The sequence below is a fragment of the Bos taurus genome, chromosome 17 (assembly GCF_002263795.3).
Source record: "Bos taurus isolate L1 Dominette 01449 registration number 42190680 breed Hereford chromosome 17, ARS-UCD2.0, whole genome shotgun sequence".
NCBI classification, from domain to species: Eukaryota; Metazoa; Chordata; class Mammalia; order Artiodactyla; family Bovidae; genus Bos; species Bos taurus.
The window spans coordinates 42,360,204-42,380,796 of record NC_037344.1 but is presented as its reverse complement, the minus strand read 5'-3'; the positions used below and the strand labels follow the sequence as shown (position 1 = coordinate 42,380,796).

Here is a 20,593-nt window from a genome sequence, read left to right as displayed (position 1 = left end):
TAGATGTCAACAATTAAACTGATGGACAATTTCTCAACAGCCATAGACAGGAGGTGGCATCTTCACACTGTTGAGAAAACATAAGCAGACAACCAAAAATCCTATATCCTGTCTGACTGACTTCCAAGAATGAAGGTGAAATAGAGGAATTTCTCAAATACACAAGACTTGAGTATTTACTACCAACTTCATTTAAGAGACTTTCAAAAAGGCAATTCTTAAATAAGTAAACTAATCCTACCACCAAAATTCTGAAATTCAAGAAGCAATTATTGGCACCAAACTTAGGCACATATAATAGCTAAGGAATTATTAATGATACAAAATAACAATAACAAATGTTTTACTGGTGACATTAAAAAATACAAAACTAATATTCTCAGGAACAAACACATACTAATCAGGAGTGGACAATAAGGATGAAACCACCCAGCTAAGTGGTTACAGTAACAGGGCATCACTATTTTATTGTCTTCATTATTTCCAAGGTAAATAACTTTCCTGTTCATTACAAGCTGCTGCTGCTGTTTAAGTCACTTCAGTAGTGTCCGACTCTGTGTGACCCCATACATGGCAGCCCACCAGGCTCCCCCGTCCTTGGGATTCTCCAGGCAAGAACACTGGAATGGGTTGCCATCTCCTTCTCCAATGCATGAAAGTGAAAAGTGAAAGTGAAGTCACTCAGTCGTGTCTGACTCTTAGCGACCCCATAGACTGCAGCCTACCAGGCTCCTACACCCATGGGATTTTCCAGGCAAGAGTACTGGGTTGGGTTGCCATTGCCTTCTCCGGTTCATCACAAGAACTTCCCCCAAAGAACCACTAACTCCTTCAACTGAAAGCACCAGCAGTTACTATCTAGCACTACGGAACTCAAGCCTAAAAATCCCTGCTTTGTTTGCATCAATTTTGAACTATTATGTCCTGATTCTTACCCGACTCTTAATCCAATCTAAGGCTGATAAATCCATTCTGAACCAAACTTCAAATCCTCAACAAAGTCTGGTTTTGTGTTTCCTTCCCAGACCCTGCTGGAGCTTATCAAGAAGATCATCCCTGTGACTATGCTGAGCAATAAGTGCAGTTCTGTGTTACTGGCTTAGCGAACTGAGAGCAGGGAGGCAGGCAGCCAGCGTTCCTGGGAAGTTCAAGTGTTCTCAGGTAATTTTCTATTTGAGAAAGTCAGGTAAACATGAACTAGCCTTCCATATGGAGTTCCATATGCGTTTCTAAGGTAACCATTTAACCGCGGAACTTGGTGCACACTTTTAGTATAAATTATTGACAGTAGAAAAAAAAACTGGAATAAGAAGACAAACTAAATGAATGCAAGAAAGGAAAGGGAGAAACAGCAACATAAGGGTAAATGGAATGCACAGAAGAACCAGCAGCACTGAATCTAAAGTCTGCATAATCAGAACCAATGTGCTAAATTAAGTACCTAAGTGATAATAATAAAAAGGTTTTCTTAAATATGCTCATAATTCAATTTTTATATCAGACAAGTCATTCTGTATTAACATCCTTTTTGTAAAATTGGAGTAAAGTAGCTTCGCAATACTGTAGTTTAGTTTCTGCTGTATAGTAAAGTGAATCAGCTATACATATATATGCAGCCCCTCTTTTTGGATTTCCTTCCCATTTAGGTCACCACAGAACACTGAGTAGAGCTCCCTGTGCTCTGAGTAGTGCTCCTTAGGTTCTCCTTAGTTATCTATCTTATACATAGTAGTGTATATATGTTAATCCCCAATACAAAGCCTTTATAACTGAATTTTTCTTTTTAAAGTTGCTTATGTTCTTCTCACAAGAGACAAACAAAAGACACACACACACACATGCACGCATGCACAAGGGCACGGGGAAATTCCAAGTAGAAGAATGGAAAGAGTGTCATGCAAATAACCACCACAATTACCTGACACAGTTATATCAATATTAGGCACAGCAGACTTCGAAGTCAAAACAAAACACTAAAAGAAATTAAACAAGGTCAGGTGCCTGAGCCTGCTTGTGCCAACTGGCCCAATTTAATAACATATAAAAATAAGAGTGGACTGTTCTACAGGATGAAACTGATAAATACTTTTATTCTCTATTAGGGGAATTTGACACATATCTCTGGGGAATTGGTATATCAGAAAAAAAACCACAATCAGGAAAGATACAGATGTTGTGATCAGCACAACTGCCAAAATTGATGTAACGTACATAACATGCACTGTTGTACCCACAATGGAAGACTAGTACATTTGGAAACTTAAAAAAACCTCATGTCAGGGAAGTCAAGTCTTAAATTTCAAATAATCATGGACAGGCCATATTCTTTATCCAAAACACAATTAATTTAGAAATCTACAATAAAAAATACATTTAAAAAGCCTCACGCATTTAACATGAAAAATGAACGATATACTTCTATATGAGCTATAGTTTAAAATAAGAAAATGATGGATGTTATAAAACACCCTCAAATGGACAAAAATAAAAATACCACATTATCAAACTTGGCAGGATGTATGAAACCCAGGATTGAGAAAGCAAAATCATGTTGTGGATATGCAATAAGCAAGCAGTGTGAACAGTCAGAAGCACTCTACAGAATGTCGCCTACAGAACATTCTGGCCAGGATCTTTCAGCAGGACTTAATTATGAAGGCACACACAGACATGAAATTGAGAGACATTCCACAAAACAATTGGGCTGGATTGTTCACAAATATCAATGTCATGAAAACCAAGAAAAGGCATGAAAAGATTTCTGATAACCAACGAGAATCACTGATTGATTGCTGAGTCATAACATGATAAGAGAAAAAGAATATAAAGAAGTGATAACATTTTGGGATCATAGGAAACAAGAGAAAATCAACTATGCATTGGGTAATAGTTTTATATTAATGCTACATTTTTGCATGTGACACTGGTTTTGAAAACACATAGGAAATACCCTAGTTTTTAGGTGACACATGGTGAAGTATAAAATGTCATTATGTCTGGAACTTATTTTTGAAAGTTGAATTAAAAGAATAAAAAACGTTTCTCAAGGGGGAAATGCCTCTTAGAAAAGTAAGAAACAACAACAACAATAAACAAAATACTTCAAATAATATAAGAAAATTTCATCAATATGATACTCAATTTTGTTGTGTAACGACAAAAGTTCTACCTTCAGCAGCCAAAGATGAAACAATGTCAACAATAAAGTAAATAAAAATAGCACTGAATTATAACACATGGCATAAAATAAATCTGTGAGTCTATACTGATACAAATGATTGAAGAAATAAAGAGAAAAAGGAAGGAAAGAAGGCAGGGAAGGAAAAGGCACAATTTTCCTTTACTGAAGAATTCCAAATAATTTATGTATATATTCCCCTCTCCAGGATGTGTAACAGTCACTGTCTGCTGGAACATGGGCTGGTCTTAGTCACATACCAACAAAAACTAGCATATAAAAGGGAAATGTATTTTCTCACCAGGGGAGACGCCTGCCCAACCTAAGTGATCACTACTAACAGCATCAGTGATGAGTGAAGTCGGTAGGCTGCGCCCGTCGCTACAACAGGAGAAGAGCATCACCTTTCCTTGGAACCTTTCCTCCAAACCCATAACCTCAGCATAGTCATAGGGAAATACCTGGAAAGCCTAAATCAAGGACTCTTTTACAAAATACCTGACCACTACTCTTCAAAACTGTCAAGGTCATGAAAGACAAAAAAGGAAAAACTCACAGGTTGGAGGAGACTAAGTAAGGTCTGAAGAATGAATACAACGATCACCCTGGAAAGGATCCTGAGCCAGAAAAAGGTCCCAGAGTGAAAACGCCTGCTGCCATCAGTGTAAGTGTGCAGTTCAGTTAATGGTATTGTACGAATGCTGGCTTCTTAGGTATGCAACTATGCGGTGATGACATAAGATGTAACTGAGCGGAAACCTGGGGATATGGAAACTCTCTGGATCATCTTTGTAGAACTGTTTAGTCTAAAGTTACTCCAAATTTTAAATTTTATTTTTAAAGAAGCAAACTATAAAATCAAGAAGCCAGGGCTCTTCTTGTGGTACAGTGGTTAATGAGTCCATCTGCCACAGCAGGGGACACAGGTTCGATTCCCTGGTCTGGGAGATCCTACATGCCACAGAGCAACTAAGCCTGTGCACTGAAACTACTGAAGCCCACGCGCCATACAGCCCAGGCTTCAAAACAAGAGAAGCCACTGCAATGAGAGGCCCGTGCAACACCACCACTGGAGGAGGCCCACACCCAGGAATGAAGAACCAGCACAGTCGAAAATAAAGAAATATAAAAATAAATAAATAAATCTTAAATAAATCCAGGAAGTCAGAGACATCTCCGCGTGTGTTCAATAACATAATAAGAAATAGAAAACAGAGTCTGAAAGAACTGAATGGAAGAAAGAAATCTTTTTCAAAAACCATATCATTTTTTGGATAAATCTAAATTAATTTCCAGAATAATTATTAAACAAAGATCTTAGGAAGTTTGCAAGATGTAAGATTGATACTAAAATGGATTCATTTTGATATTTGGCAAAACTAATACAATTATGTAAAGTTTAAAAATAAAATAAAATTAAAAAAAAATGGATTGCATTACTTTACACCAGCAATACACAATTAGAAATGTAATTTTTAAAAGGGGATTTTAGCAGCCACCTCTAAAGACCATAAGAACCATATTGCATAGAAACCTGGAATATTATGTCCAGTGAAGTGAAAGTCACTCAGTCATGTCCAACTCTTTGCGACTCCGTAGACTATACAGTCCGTGGAATTCTCTAGGCCAGAATATTGGAGTGGGAGCCTTTCCCTTATCCAGGAGATCTTCCCAACCCAGGGATTGAACCCAGGTCTCCTACATTACAAGTGGATTCTTTACCAGCTGAGACACAAGGGAACTGAATGTGGTCAAGTAGGAGATAGCAAGATTGAACATCGGAATCTTGGGAATCAGTGAACTAAGATGGACAGGAATCGGCAAATTTAATTCAAATGACCATTTATTTGACCTTTATAATGACCTTTATTTGAATAAAGGCAAGAATCCTTTAGAAGAAATGGAGTAGCCCTCATAGTCAACAAAAGAGTCCAAAATGCAGTACTTGGGAGTGAATTAAAAAATGACAGAATAATCTTGTTTTATTTCTAAAGCAAACCATTCAACATCACACTAATCCAAGTCTATGCCTCAAGCACTGATGCCGAAGAAGCTAAAGTTGACTGATTCTAAAAGACCTAACAACACCTAGAATCAACACCAAAAAAAAATGTCCTTTAAATCACAGGGGACTGGATGTCCTTTGAATCATAGTAGGAAGTCAAGAGATACTTGGAGTAACAGGCAAGTTTGGCCTTGAAGTACAAAATGAAGCAGGGCAAAGGCTAACAGAGTTTTGTCAAGAGGACATGCTGATAATAGCAAACACCTTTTTCCAACAATGCAAGAGACAACTCTACACATGTACACACCAGATGGTCAACACAGAAATCAGACTTATCATGTTCTTTGCAGCCAAAGATGGAGAAGCTCTACACAGTCAGCAAAAATAAGACCTGGAGCTGACTGTGGCTCAGATCATGAGCTTCTTACTGTAAGATTCAGACTTAAATTGAAGAAAGTAGGGAAAACCACTAGACTATTCAGGTATGACCTAAATCAAATCCCATATGATTATACAGAGGAGGTGACAAATAGATTCAGGGGATTAATTATGGTAGACAAAGTGTTTGAAGAACCATGGGCAGAGGTTTACAACATTGTACAGAAGGCAGTATTTAAAACCATCTCAAAGGAAAAAAAATGCAAGATGGCAAAGACGTTGTCTGAGGAGGCTTTAAAAATAGCAGCGAAGAGAAGAGAAAGGGTAAGATATACCCTACTGAATGCAGAGTTCAAGAGAGGAGCAAAGAGAGATGAGAAGGCCTTCTTCAACAAACAACGCAAAGAAACAGAGGAAGACAATAAAATGGGAAAGACTGGAGATTACTTCAAGAAAATTGGTGATATCAAGGGAATATTTCATGGAAGGATGGGCAAAATAAAGGACAGAAACAGGAAGGACCTAAAAGAAGCAGAAGAGATTAGGAAGAGGTGGCAAGAATACACAGAACTATACAAAAACTGTCTTTATGACCCAGATAATTGCAATGGTGGGGTCACACACCTGAAGCCAGATATCCTAGAGTGTGAAGTCAAGTGGGCCATTGCTGTGAACAGAACTACCGAAGGTGATGAAATTCCAGCTGAGCTATTGTAAATCCTGTAAGATGATGTCGTGCAAGTGCTGCATTCAATATATCAACAAATTTGGAAAACTCAGCAGTGGCCACAGGACTGGAAAATTCAGTTTTCATTCCAATCCCAAAGAAGGGCAAAGCCAAATAATGTTCAAACTACTGTACAAATGTCCTCATTTCATATGCTAGCAAAGTTATGCTCAAAGTCATTCAAGCTAGGCTTCAGCAGTAAGTGAACCAAGTACTTCTAGATGTACAAGTTAGATTTAAAAAAGGCAGAGGAACCAGAGATCAAATTGCCAATATTCAATTGGATCATGGAAAAAACAAGGGAATTCCAGAAAAACATCTACTTCTGCTTCCTTAACCATTCTGAAGCCTTTGACTGTCTGGATCACAACAAACTGGAAATTCTTAATGAGATGGGAATACCAGACCACATTACCTATCTCCTGAGAAACCTGTATGCAGGAAGCAACAGTTAGAACTGGACATGAAACAGCTGACTGGTTCTAAATTTGGAAGGAGTATGACAAGGCTGTATATTGTCACCCTGCTCATTTAACTTCTATGCAGAGTATACGATGCTAAATGCCAAGCTGGATGAATTATCGCCACAATCAAGATTGCTAGCAGAAATATCAACAACCTCAGATATGCAGATAATACCATTCTCAGTTCAGTTCAGTTCAGTTGCTCAGTCGTGTCCGACTCTCTGCGACCCCATGAACCGCAGCACGCCAGGCCTCCCTGTCCATCACCAACTCCCGGAGTTCACTCAGACTCATGTCCATCGAGTCAGATGCCATCCAGCCATCTCATCCTCTGTCGTCCCCTTCTCCTTCTGCCCCCAATCCCTCCCAGCATCAGAGTCTTTTCCAATGAGTCAACTCTTCGCATGAGGTGTCCAAAGTACTGGAGTTTCAGCTTTAGCATCATTCCTTCCAAAGAAATCCCAGGGCTGATCTCCTTCAGAATGGACTGGTTGGATCTCCTTGCAGTCCAAGGGACTCTCAAGAGTCTTCTCCAACACCACAGTTCAAAAGCATCAATTCTTCGGCGCTCAACCTTCTTCACAGTCCAACTCTCACATCCATACATGACCACAGGAAAATCCATAGCCTTGACTAGACGAACCTTTGTTGGCAAAGTAATGTCTCTGCTTTTCAATATGCTATCTAGGTTGGACACAACTCTCCTTCCAAGGAGCAAACATCTTTTAATTTCATGGCTGCAGTCACCATCTGCAGTGATTTTGGAGTCCCCAAAAATAAAGTGTGACACTGTTTCCACTGTTTCCCCATCTATTTCCCATGAAGTGATGGGACCGGATGCCATGATCTTCGTTTCTAATAGTAGGTTAAAAGTCAAGAGGAATAAAGAGCCTCTTGTTGAGGATGGAAGAGCAGAGTGAAAAATCTGGCTTAAAACTCAACATTCAAAAAATGAAGATTGTGGCATCCTATCCCATCATTTTGTGGCAAATAGAAGGGGAACAAGTGGAAGCAGTGACAGATTCTATATTTTTCAGCTCCAAAATCACTGGGAACAGTGACTACAGCCATGAAATTAAAAGATGCTTGCTCTTTGGAAGGAAAGCTATGACAAACCTAGACAGTGTATTAAAAATCAGAGACATCACTTTTCCAACAAAGGTCCATCTAGTCAAATCTATGGCTTTTCCAGTAGTCATGTATGGATGTGAGGGCTGGACCATACAGAAGGTTGCTGCTGCTGCTAAGTCGCTTCAGTCGTGTCCGACTCTGTGCGACCCCATAGACGGCAGCCCACCAGGCTCCTCTGTCCCTGGGATTCTCCAGGCCAGAACACTGGAGTGGGTTGCCATTTCCTTCTCCAATGCATGAAAGTGAAAAGCAAAAGTGAAGTCGCTCAGTCGTGCCCGACTCTTAGCGACCCCATGGACTGCAGCCCACCAGGCTCCTCCGTCCATGGGATTTTTCCAGGCAAGAGTACTGGAGTGGGGTGCCATTGCCTTCTCCGACAGAAGGTTGAGTGCCAATGAATTGATGCTTCTGAATTGTGTTGCTGGAGAAGACTCTCGAGAGTCCCTTGGACTGCAAGGAGATCAAACCAGTCAATCTTAAAGGAAATCAATCCTGAATATTCTTTGGAAGGACTGCTGCAGAAGCTGAAGCTCTAATATTCTGGCTATCTGATACAAAGATACAACTCATTAGAAAAGTGCCTGATGTTGGGAAAGATTGAAGGAAAAAGGAGAAGGGGTAGCAGAGGATGAGATGGTTAGATAGCACCAACAATTCAATGGACATGAATTTGAGCAATATCCAGGAGACAGTGGAGGAGAAAGGAAGCTGGCATGCTACAGTGCATGGGGTCACAAGAGTTGGACATGACTTAGCAAATGTACAACCACATAGAGATCATAGAAATTAAATAATGGTGCTTCATATTTCTATAAAGAATAGTTTAAAACTGTACAGACAACAAACAATACCTAGATAGCTGCAGATGCACAGAGTTCTCAATGACAAAGATTCTTTACTATAAGGATGTCAATTCTTTTCAAAATGACCTATAGATACCACACAATTTCAATGAAATTGCAACAGGAGGTTTCAAGGAACTTGTTCGTAAAAAAAAAAAAAAAATACAGTGAAAAGTAAAACACTGAGGATGCTCCAAAAGGAGGAAAACAAAGTGACTTCCCTATCACCCAGCTTCTATAAGGCTACTGTAATTAAGGGAGTATTAACTTGGTACACAGCAGGACAAAATAAAGCCAGAGAACAGAAGAGAAAACCCAGAAAAAGACCACATCAGATACAAAATCTGACCTGCAAGTTAGCTGGCCTTTTTCATTGCAGGAAAGTTTGACTATTAAATATATAGTGTCAGGACACTATCAGATGCCCTAGTGAAAAACCTCTCATAGACAAAATAAATTACAGATGGATCAAGGACTTAAATATGAAAACCAAAATTTAAACAGCCAGAGAGTTCAGTAAAATCTGGGCAAAAGTCACGAGCAGGCATTTCACAGTAAAGGATTTCTGAGCAGCCAATAACAATACGAACATTTTCAATCTCATTGGTAGGAAGGAGAAACAAAATTTTACAATGAGGTATAATTTTATACGTATCCTTCTACCCAGAATTAAATGATTGCCAGTTCAAAAGCTTGCAAAGAATGCAGAAAAATAAATTTCACATATTGTTGGTAGAACTGTAAACTGGTCACTTTTAGAAATAATTTAACTCTACCTCATAAAGCTAAAAATATTAATGTCTTAAGAACGTAATACCATTGTTAGCTATAAATGCCAAGAAAGACTTCTTGCACTTTTGGACAAGAAAAGCTGGAAGTAAGCCAAGGCTTCATCAGCGCAGAAGAGAAAAGGTTGCCTAATTATATAATGGATACTGTACACCATGGAAGGCAAACTATCTGATCTCTCTGAGTCCACATGAACTTGGAAAACCTCATGTTGCCGAGTTCTGCTGTTTTCACATGCACATCATCATAAAAGTAAACACACAGTATTATCACATTGATAGATACTTCAAAACAGACAAAAGTATATTTAAAATTATAGGATAATACATAGGGAGATAAGTACACATGATAAAATTATTTAGAAAATTGAGAGACCAGGTTTAAAAAATTAGGAAAATGATTTATGTTTGCAGGAATAATAAGAAATCCAGGAGATGCAAAAGGAAAGGATTTCAGAACTACTGGAAGAGTAACTTTTCTTAAGTCTCATACTGAGTGAAATTGAGTCACAGGGGCATTCTGGACAAGTTTATTTTTATGATCTAACTACCAACATGCATCACTCACACACACACACACACGCACACACCCCGCCACCTCTCCTGGCACACACTGTCAGGCGCCCAGGTATAACATGGCCTTCCTGGCACTGCCCTGTGGGAATGGAACTCCTGCCACTGTCACCCACCCTGGGCCTGGGAACCTCGAGCCTGCCGTCTGTGGTCACAGGCCACGAGACTTCTGTAGGTTAACTTGCTACTTTGCAAAGAGGGCCAGATCTTAAACTCTGCAATTTCTACAACATTATGGAATACTCCACATGAAAAGAAGGCAAGAGGTGCAGAAGAGAATGGTGAAAACCACTTCTGTGATTGTTAGGAAAATGGACTTTAGCATGTGTTGAGTTACAAACTATGAATGAGATGCAGGGTCGCTATTTGATTTCTCTGGCCCATTTGCTTATCTATAAAATGAAGGGATGAATAGCACCATCTCCAAAAATAGCTAGAATAACTTCTTGTTTTCCAGGCTTAAGTTTAGAGATGTTAGAGGAAAAATTAACCTTAAATGTGGCTATCCACAGAAAGAAGAAATTGGAAAAAAGTAACTACATATACAAAGGTTAAAGATACAAATTGTGATGACAGTGAAGTATAAAGTTTATTTTATCTGTATTGAAATATTTATCTGTAATATACCATAAAGCGAAAATTCTCTTTTAACTTGTATATCAAAGGGAAAATAAAGACCCTCACGAAGAAGCTCAAGTAAAATATTTTCATGATATACAAATGCCAATGAAGTGAAAAATCTTCCATAAGACCACCCAACCTTGACAAGTGTATTCACATAGGATTTAAAGAGTAATATTTGTATGACATACGGTAGGTGGTCTTTTGCATGGGTGAAATATTCCAGCTGACTTTAGTTCATGAAAGCTTCTAGGAGAATTATGATAAATGTCTACCTAGTCAACTATAATACAAATCTAAATTTCTAATTCTGCTTTCAGAATTGTATTTCTTTCTTATGATATTCAAACTTATGAGTCCCGTGTGTGTGTGTGTATGTGTGTGTGTATCTGTGTGTGTCCCTGTAGATATAGGATGCTATGGGTAATACATATCCATGGATACTATTCTTTCTTTTAATAGCTTACTGTTTATTGTATTGATTTGGTTATGAGGAAGTTTAAAAGTAAAATTTTTGGCACTAATGGTAACTCTGGCACAACTTACATTCCTTTATTTGGTTTTTTACTCTATTCTATATTTTAAATTGCTTTACTCTATATGCATTTTTTTGCCATACATTACCTCAAACTATTTTCAGAAGTAGATGGAAACATAGCTTAAACAAGGATGTAAATTTCTTGGATGATCAGAAAAATATAAGAGGACAAAAGATGGCATTTAAAAATCACACACTCAGAATGAAGCATCCTGAAAGACTGTAACAGTTGTTACTTTGTTGGAATTTCAAGTATGATAACTTACTTGCATATGTCATCTTCTGGGTCTTCAAGCCCAAATCTCTCATCAAATGTGAGCTGTATCCACACATTTTCTTCTACTGCTACTAATCTCCATACCAAGTCCATATTTCTTGGATAAGTATGAGGAAACCTTGGGCTGTGAATACTTCCATTAGTAGATACAGTAATAATTCTCTCATGCTGGGGATCTTGTACACCTAAAAGTAGAACCAGAAGCAAAGACACACACTTAGAATAGATGTCAAAAATTATGGGTTTCAAAATAACTTCAGGAAAAAAAGTATCTGATACAAGTCCAAAGTAATTACTAAATGATCTCAACCCTTAAATGACCTTGAAAGAAGAAATGAGGTCAAAGCAGTCATGTCAATATCTTATATGGGAATTATCAGCAGTCTACAAAGATAAGAAATTATAAGAAATGTTGCAAGGCTTCTCAGTGACTTTAAAAGGCTAACCTAAATTTTAAATATCTAAGAGGCAAATACAGTATAAAATAGTTTCCAAGTTTATTAGGCATGGCAACATTTTGAAATGCCAAAATACATTGTTAATAATATCTCTTACTTCTGATTAGATTATTGGGGAGAAATGAGGGGTAAGGAAAATCAGTATTGTTAAGAAAAAAGTGTTCTTTTTTTTTAAATTGAAATAGTTGATTTACAAAGTTTCAGTATAACAAAGTGATTCTGCTATATATGTATGTATATACACATTTTCAGATACTTTTTTGTTTTAAAATATTGAATACAGTTACCTCTGCTATATAATAGGTCCTTGTTGGTTATCTATTTTATACACAAGTGCATAGAGACAAAATTGTTCTTATGTCCACCCATTTAAGAGTTGATATTGAGGGGAAACACATGACAATATTTGGGAAATGAGCAGCTGTTAATCTACAAAAACAAAATCTAAGAAGTAAGATATTTGTGCCCTTTCAGGTTATGAAGATTCAATCCATTAAGTTTGCTAAATCCTAGTAAAAACAAAACAAAGCAAAACAAAGCAAAAAAAAAAATCACAAAAACCTTTAAAACAATCTTTAATTCAATTTCTAAAACAATTTAAAAGGCTTGAACTGGACCATGAACACAAAGTACTGTGCACGGCATAATACCTGACACTTTTTTGTTCAACTTTGATGCACTCATAATGCCAGAACAGTCATTTTAAACTATACCAATACCTTAACTGCTGTCATGACTAAGAGATATGCTTCATAAGACTGAATTTTGTATTTGTGGTATTATACAGAGAGAAGAATATCATTACTTTATAAGCACCATTTTCCCTTTATTTGTCCTTCTCCCAATTTCCAGGCTCAACATACATGTAGTTGCTTGTGGAAATATGAAAAGTTCCTCATTTTATTGACTCCTTTTAGATATGTTTCATCAAACTTTGCAATACAGATTTGTCTAAGGCCTTTTAGGTCATATGACATTTTATACTAAATTACATTTTTCTTCTCTCTTCTTTTTTTCTTTCTATTATAGTTTTCTGCCTTTTCCTCTTTGATTCTTTCACTTCCAAACCCTAATTCTCTCTTTTTTTAAATTGCAATATAATTGATTTACAGTATTGTGTTAGTTTCTAGTTTCGGGTATACAGCAAAGTGATTCAGTTATATATTCTTTTCCAGATTCTTTTTCACTATGGGTAATTACCAGATATAGAATACAGCTCCCTGTGCTATAGTGTAGGTGCTTGCTGTTTATCTCTTTAAACACAGTTTTGTGTATCTACTAATCTTAATTCCCTTTTAACCAATGGAATGGACTTCTAGTGCTCAACTGCCTCTTCAGTATTTAAACTTCATTCACTCTGCCCATGATTTCACACCAATAACCTCGCTTCTTGCTCTGGAAGGCAGACACTAAGGTGATCTCCCGCCACCCTGTGTCTTTCATGTGTGCATGAACCCCTGCCTTGATTTCAACCAGAAACTGTGAAAAGGATGGAGCATTACTCCCATGATCAGATCAGTTAACTCTGAATTGATCATAAATTAGATTATAGGGGGAGCTGAACCTAAACAGGAAAAGCCCTGAACAGAAGCTGGGCGCTTCCTGATCTTAAGAAATTCAAAGTATGAAAGAGACTGTAGAGGGAGTTCTGTGCTGCCAGCCTTGGAAAGGGAGGAGGTTGCATGCTCAGGATGTGGACAGCTGAGGGGTACTGAATAAGAGGGGGCTCCATCCTAAAGCCTCAGTAGACCTGGATGAATCCAAGGCAGTGTCTCTACCAGTCTCCAGAAAGGAAATCAGGTCTGTCTGATGCCTTGGTTTTTGTCTTGTAAAAACTCAGAGAAAAAGCCCAGTCTCCCAGACCTGAATTTCTGAGCTTCACACCTGAAAGCAAACCAGGGAAGTTTTGCAAAAATTGCAGGTTTCTGGGGATTTCTTACATAACAGTAGATGACTAACACATCTTCTACTGTGCACAAAGCTATTTCGGTTGGAAGTATGTTTCTTTGTCCCTGTTTCTCAATGGCAATTACAGTAATTCTGGCAACTTGTCATTTAGTAGTTATATAACTCAAAATACGTATTTCAACTGATAAAATGCAACTAAATAATACACTCTAAGAAACTTCCAGAATTCAAAAGACAATGTTAAGGATTATTTATTAGTGAGAATATGGTTAGGATTAAAGAATACCTGTTTTCTTGTTAAAATACCTCACATAATAGTAACAAGTTGTAGTTATGGTTCGTAAAGCAGCTTTTTCATTCTTTTAAACCCAGCTGTTTCAACAATGCTTCTGCTAAAGCTGATTTTATATTGTCTAAGACAAGATAAAGACAAATATGATTTCCTTCAAATATATACAGTGCATGTGATGGGGAATATCGTCATATTATGTAAATAGGCCTTTAAGTTCCATGAAATTTTTAAATTGGAAAAGTTAATTATTACTTATAATTACACTTATAATTTGTGTAGATTCTGTCTTATTGGGGGGATAATGCTTGGATTGGCCATTGGTTATATTAATATATATGAAATAATCAATACCTCTCCTACGCACATAATTTAGCACCAGTAATTATTATAAGGGAGAAAGCAATGGCACCCCACTCCAGTACTCTCGCCTAGAAAATCCCATGGATGGAGGAACCTGGTAGGCAGCAGTCCATGGGGTCGCTAGGAGTCACAGAAGGATCTATCAAGTTGGCTGAATTCTCTATACTGACAAATTTTTTAATAAATCAATGACAGTTTGCTATTAAAATTCAGTTAATATATCCTCTTTTTCAAAGATTTCTCTTAGAAGAGATATTTCTCCACTCTCTGAAATTTTAATACAATAACATACATACTATGGAGGTGGATTAGAGTAGTTTATATTAAGAGGCTTTCTCATTTTGGCAACTAATATTTTTTTTAATGAATTAATTTTTTTCCAATCAGATTTATTAAAATGTATTATTTACCCCATTCTGTCTCAAAAAAAGTGCTTTATGTCATCTGAGATACTCTTTACAAATATAGCTGTGTTTATGCTTTCATATGCAATCTAGAAAACTGTGGATTTAAAAGATCTGAATTCTATTTTTATATCTGCAGTCAGAAAAGCCCATAACTAAAATGTATATACTTAAATTATGTTTACATCTTTTTTTCCTTTATAGTTCACAATTTCATTAAACTATAATTAAGCATAATTTAAAGGCTGAAAATCTAGACCTTATTTGTGGTAAAAGAATTGTAAATTTCCTTTTAAGTTAAATTGCTGCTCCCTCCAAATCATCTTGGAATGCAGTGAGGTTTGCCACCAAATACATATGATTTGCACATGACTGTCAACAGTTTATGTAAATCTCAAACAAGTAAGCCTATAATCAACAAGAAAAAAAAAAAAAGAAACAACATTTAGGATCTACCAAAATAAGACTGCATTCGTAGTTCTGTTGTTTAAAAATGATCTTTCCAAACATAGAACTTTACTAGGATATCAGGGTTGAGACAAGTACATATTTTGTGACTACTTTACTGAACATTTGCTTTTCCTAAACAATAAGCAGGATATTCAAAGAAAGTACCAAAGAAATGAAACAAATGTTTGGTGGCAAATCATAAAAGTATTTGCAACACTCTACTTCAATGCATCCTAAATAAGAATAAGGCTTGTTTATCCAGATAGGATTAGCATGAAAATACTTACAGACAGTAAATTTTAAAATTTAAAATTAACACTTTTCCTATCCTGCCCAATCCACCTTGAGGTAGGAGTACTGAAAACTAACATGAAATAAAAATTAAAAAAGGACAAGAAAGGAGATTAATCATGTAACTACTGTAAAACTGTTGACTATATATGTTCACATATAATACAGTTACAAAGAGACCTTCCTGGCAGTTCAGTGGTTAGGACTTGGCACCTTCACTATCATGAGCCTGGGTTCAGTCCCTGGTTGGGGAACTGATATCCTGCAAACCATACAGCTTGGTCATCAATTCAGTTATAAAGAATCATTACAGGGATTTCCCTTGTGGTTCAGTGGTTAAGAATCCATCTGCCAAGGTGCGGGACATGGGTTGGATCCCTGGTGCAGGAAGATCCCACATGCCACAGGGAGACCAAGCCTGTGCGCCACAACTACTGACCTGCCGCCTAGAGCCCACGCTCTGCAACAAAAGAAGTCACAACAGTGAGAAGCCTGCACAGCTCAGCTAGAGAGTAGCCCCTGCTCACTGCAACTAGAGAAAGCCAGCACAGCAACCAAGACCCCGCACAGCCAAAAATCACATAAATTAATTTAAAAAATAATCACACATTTGTATATTAACATTAAACATTATTAAATTAAATATGTTAACATTAAAATCAAAGTAGTTTTATACTACTTGGCATACTGGCACATAATTCTTTTAAAGGTATATTCATTATGAAGGAAAGCAGATAGGAATAAGAAAATCATGGAAAGCAATAAAAATTTAATACTTGAAAAAGTCATATTATTTAAAAAAAAATAACATCAAAAAAGAAGTTTGTGGACAAGATATGATCCATAAAGAAAGAGAAACCATCCATGTCCTTCTCCACGCTGATGTTTTAAGTTGACTGTAGTAGAAAAGTCCTGGAGGATTCAGAAGGAGGTAAACAAAAGGGTCTTCAATCTTGGTTTAAAGTTCGGCAGAATTCGGGATCCTGTTAACATAGGCAAGACTGTATAGGAAGATGTCCCTGTAAAGTGGTAGATTTCACAGCTGTCTTATATGATTTTTGATGTGTTTATTTCTAAATATGTTATTTTCAAACTGGGTCAGAAAAGGCATTTCTGTAATACTTGCATCTATTTCCAAATCTTTCCTTGATACATAAACACAGTCAATGTCTTATTTGTGCTTTGCTCTGTTTACTAGTTTTTTTTTTAATTGTAATAAACCTTTATTTTAATCTTGCTAGTTTTCATAAGCCTGTTTCCATTTTCAATCTATTTAAGCCTTAATTAACAAATTTTACTTTTAACAAAAGTTAGTTAAAATCATATGACACATATATACATATGCATATGTATATACATACATGTATATGGTTTGTTTCACTGGCTCCATAAATGGCACCTTTTTGCCTGGAAAATCCAGAGTTATCTCAATTAATGTTTCCTGATTCTGTAGAGAGACAGTATACCTGAACTCCACAGTGCAAATAAATCTCTCTATATAAATTACAAACAATATAGGAGTTTTTCATGCTTAATATTCTAAATTCTGATTATTAGCATAAAAGTACAATAATATGCTAGACAGAAAAATAGGACTCATGTTTTTATTTTGTCATGACTCAATCTACCATTTACATACTATAAAACAATAGCAAATAAAAGAAACACAATCAGAAGTTAGTGCAGTCTACCTCAAACTATTCATGAATTACGTACAAGAACAAATACTTACTAGGAAAAAATTTCAACGTAGCAGATTGGAATGCAAAAATAAATCAAGAGATACCAGGGGTAACAAGAAAGTTTGATGTTGTAGTGCAAAATGAAACCGGGCAAAAGCTAACAGAGTTTGGCCAAAAGAACACATTGTTCATAGCCAACACCATCTTTCAACAGCACTAGAGATGACTCTGCATGTAGACATCACCAGGTGGTAAACACCAAGATCAGACTGACTATATTCTTTTCAGCTGAAGATGGAGAAGTTCTATACAGTCATCAAAAACAAGATCTGGAGCTGATTTTAGTTCAGATCATCAGCTCCTTTTTGCAGAACTCAGGCTTAAATCAAAGAAAGTAGGGAAAACCACTAGACTATTCAGGTATGACCTAAATCAAATCCGTCATGATTATACAGTGGAGGTGACAGATTCAAGGGATTAGATCCAGTAGATAAGAGTGCATGAAGAATGATGGATGGAAGTTCATAACTTGTATAGGAGGTGGTGACTAAAACCATCACAAAGAAAAAGAAATGCAAGAAGTCAAAGTGGTCATCTTCAGAGGCTTTACAAAGAAAAGAAGGCTTTTCTTCTTTGAGAAAAGAAGAGAAACGAAAGGCACAGGAGATAGGGAAAGACACACACAACTGGATGCAGAGTTCCAGAGAAGAGCAAGGAGAGATAAGAAAGCCTTCTTAAGTGGACAATGCAAAGAAATTGAGGAAAAATTCACAGAATGGGAGAGAATAGAGATCTATTCAAGAAAACTGGAGATACTAAGGGACTATTTCAGACAAAGACGAGCACAACAAAGGCCAGAAACGGCAAGGACCTAACAGAAGCAGAAGAGGTTAAGAAGAGGTGACAAGAATACACACAAGAATAATACAAAAAAAGATCGTAATGATCCAGATAACCACAATGGTGTGATCACTCACATAGAGCCAGACATCCTGAAATGCAAAGTCAAGTGGGTCTTAAAAAGCATTATGGGCTTCCCTTGTAGCTCATCTGCCTGTAATTAGGAGACCCTGGTTCGATTCCAGAGTCGGGAATAACCCCTGGAGAAGAGATAGGCTATCCACTCTAGTATTCTTGGGCTTCCCTCATGGCTCAGATGGTAAAGAAACTGCCTGCAATGCGGGAGACCTGGGTTGGAGCTCTGGGTTGGGAAGATGCCCTGGAGGAAGGCATTGCATTATGACAAACAAAGCTAAAGGATGTGATGGAATTCCAGCTGAGCTATTTCAAATCCTAAAAGATGATGCTGTCAGAATTCTGTACTCGATATGTCAGCAAATTTGGAAAATTCAACAGTGGCTACAGGACTGGGAAAGGTCAGTTTTCATTCCAATCCCAAAGAAAGGCAACGCAAGAGAATGCTCAAACCTGCATACAAACACTCTTAGTTCACAAGTTAGCAAGTCAATGCTCAAATCCTTCAAGTTAGGCTTCACTGGTAGGTGAACTGAGAAATTCCAGATGTACAAGCTGGATATAGAAAAATTAGAGGAACCAGAAATCAAATTGCCAACATCTGCTGGATCATAGAAAAAGCAAGGGAATTCCAGAAAAGCATCTGCTTCATTGACTACACTAAAGCCTTTGACCGTTTGGATCACAACAAACTGTGGGCAATTCTTAAAGAGATGGGAATATTAGACCACCTTACCTGCCTCATGAGAAATCTGTATGCAGGTCAACAAACAACAGTTAGAACTAGACATGGAAAAATGGACTGGTTCAAAACTGGGAAAGGAGTACATCAAGGCAATATACATATTGTTAAGCTGCTTGTTTAACTTCTATGAGGAGTACATCATGCGGAATGGTGAGATGGATGAAGCACAAGCTGGAATCAAGATTGCCAGGAGAAATATCAATAACCTCGGGTATGCAAATGACACCACCCTGATGGCAGAAAGTGAAGAAGAACTAAAGAGCCTCTTGATGAAAGTAAAAGAGGAGAGTGAAAATTTGGCTTAAAGTTCAACATTCAGAAAACTAAGATCATGGTATGTGGTCCCATCACTTCATGGCAAATAAATGGGGAAACAATGGAAACAGTGTCAGACTTTATTTTCTTGGGCTCCAAAATCACTGCAGATGGTGACTAAAGCCATGAAACTAAAAAACACTTACTCTTTGGCAGTAAAGTTATGACCAACCTAGACAGCATATTAAAAAGCAGAGACATTACTTTCTCAACAAAGGTACGTCTAGTCAAGGCTATGGTTTTTCCAGTTCATGTATGGATGTGAGAGATGGATTATAAAGAAAGCTGAGAGCTGGAAAGTTGATGCTTCAGAATTGTGTCACTGGAGGACTCTTGAGAGTCTCTTGGATGGAAAGGAGATCAAATCAGTCACTCATAAAGGAAATCAACCCTGAATATTCATTAGAAGGACTGATATTGAAGCTGAAGCTCCAATATTTTGGCCACCTGATGCGAAAAACCAACTCATTGTAAAAGATCCTAAAGCTGGGTAAGACTGAGGGCAGGAGAAGAGGGCAACAGAGGATGAGATAGTTGGGTGGCATGACTGACTCAATGGACATAAGTTTGAGCTGACTCCAGGAGATCCTGAAGGACAGGGGAGCCTGGCATACACAGTCCATGGGGTCACAAAGAGTCAGACAAAATTTAGTGACTGAACAACAATACCTCAAATTATTCATGAATTATGTATGAGAATAAATGTGCACTAGGGAAAAATAAGAGATTGCTATATTAAGTAAGCCATAAAAACAAATGCAATTATTTAAAATACATACAATTGTGGTTCTTGAATCTATTCCAGAAGATAATCATTTATTCCTCAAGGGAATGAATAGTCAAAAATCATATACTGAGAACCTATTTTGTTTCATGCACTGCACCAAGGGCTTGAGATGTAAGAACAGGGTGAAGCTTTGTACTCTTAATGTGACAATTTAGAAAACTGTAATTTAATATCTCTCCTCAACTAGAAATTCTAGTAAGCATATATTCAATTATCAAATCCCACTTCAGATAGAATGTAATCCTGAATTCCCTTTGTACATTCCTTTAGGGCTGCATCTTATAAAAGTTAGTTTTTCCAAGTGTAGTTGCTTTATATTGTTGTGTCAATTTCAGTTGTACAGCAAAGTGATTCAGTTATACACCCATGCACACGCACCATTTTTTTTTTATATATTATTTTCC

At 37.1% G+C, this 20,593-nt stretch overlaps 1 protein-coding gene across 3 annotated transcripts in view; it reads right to left on the bottom strand.

The window, feature by feature from the left end:
- Positions 1–20,593, bottom strand: part of PDGFC (platelet derived growth factor C) — a 253,425-nt gene that overhangs the window by 98,895 nt on the left and 133,937 nt on the right. For all 3 annotated transcript variants that reach the window (XM_024977618.2, XM_002694441.6, XM_005217687.5), the window contains one exon: positions 11,512–11,707. In XM_024977618.2, the coding sequence (XP_024833386.1) occupies positions 11,512–11,707 (196 nt within the window). The remainder of the gene's footprint in view (positions 1–11,511; positions 11,708–20,593) is intronic.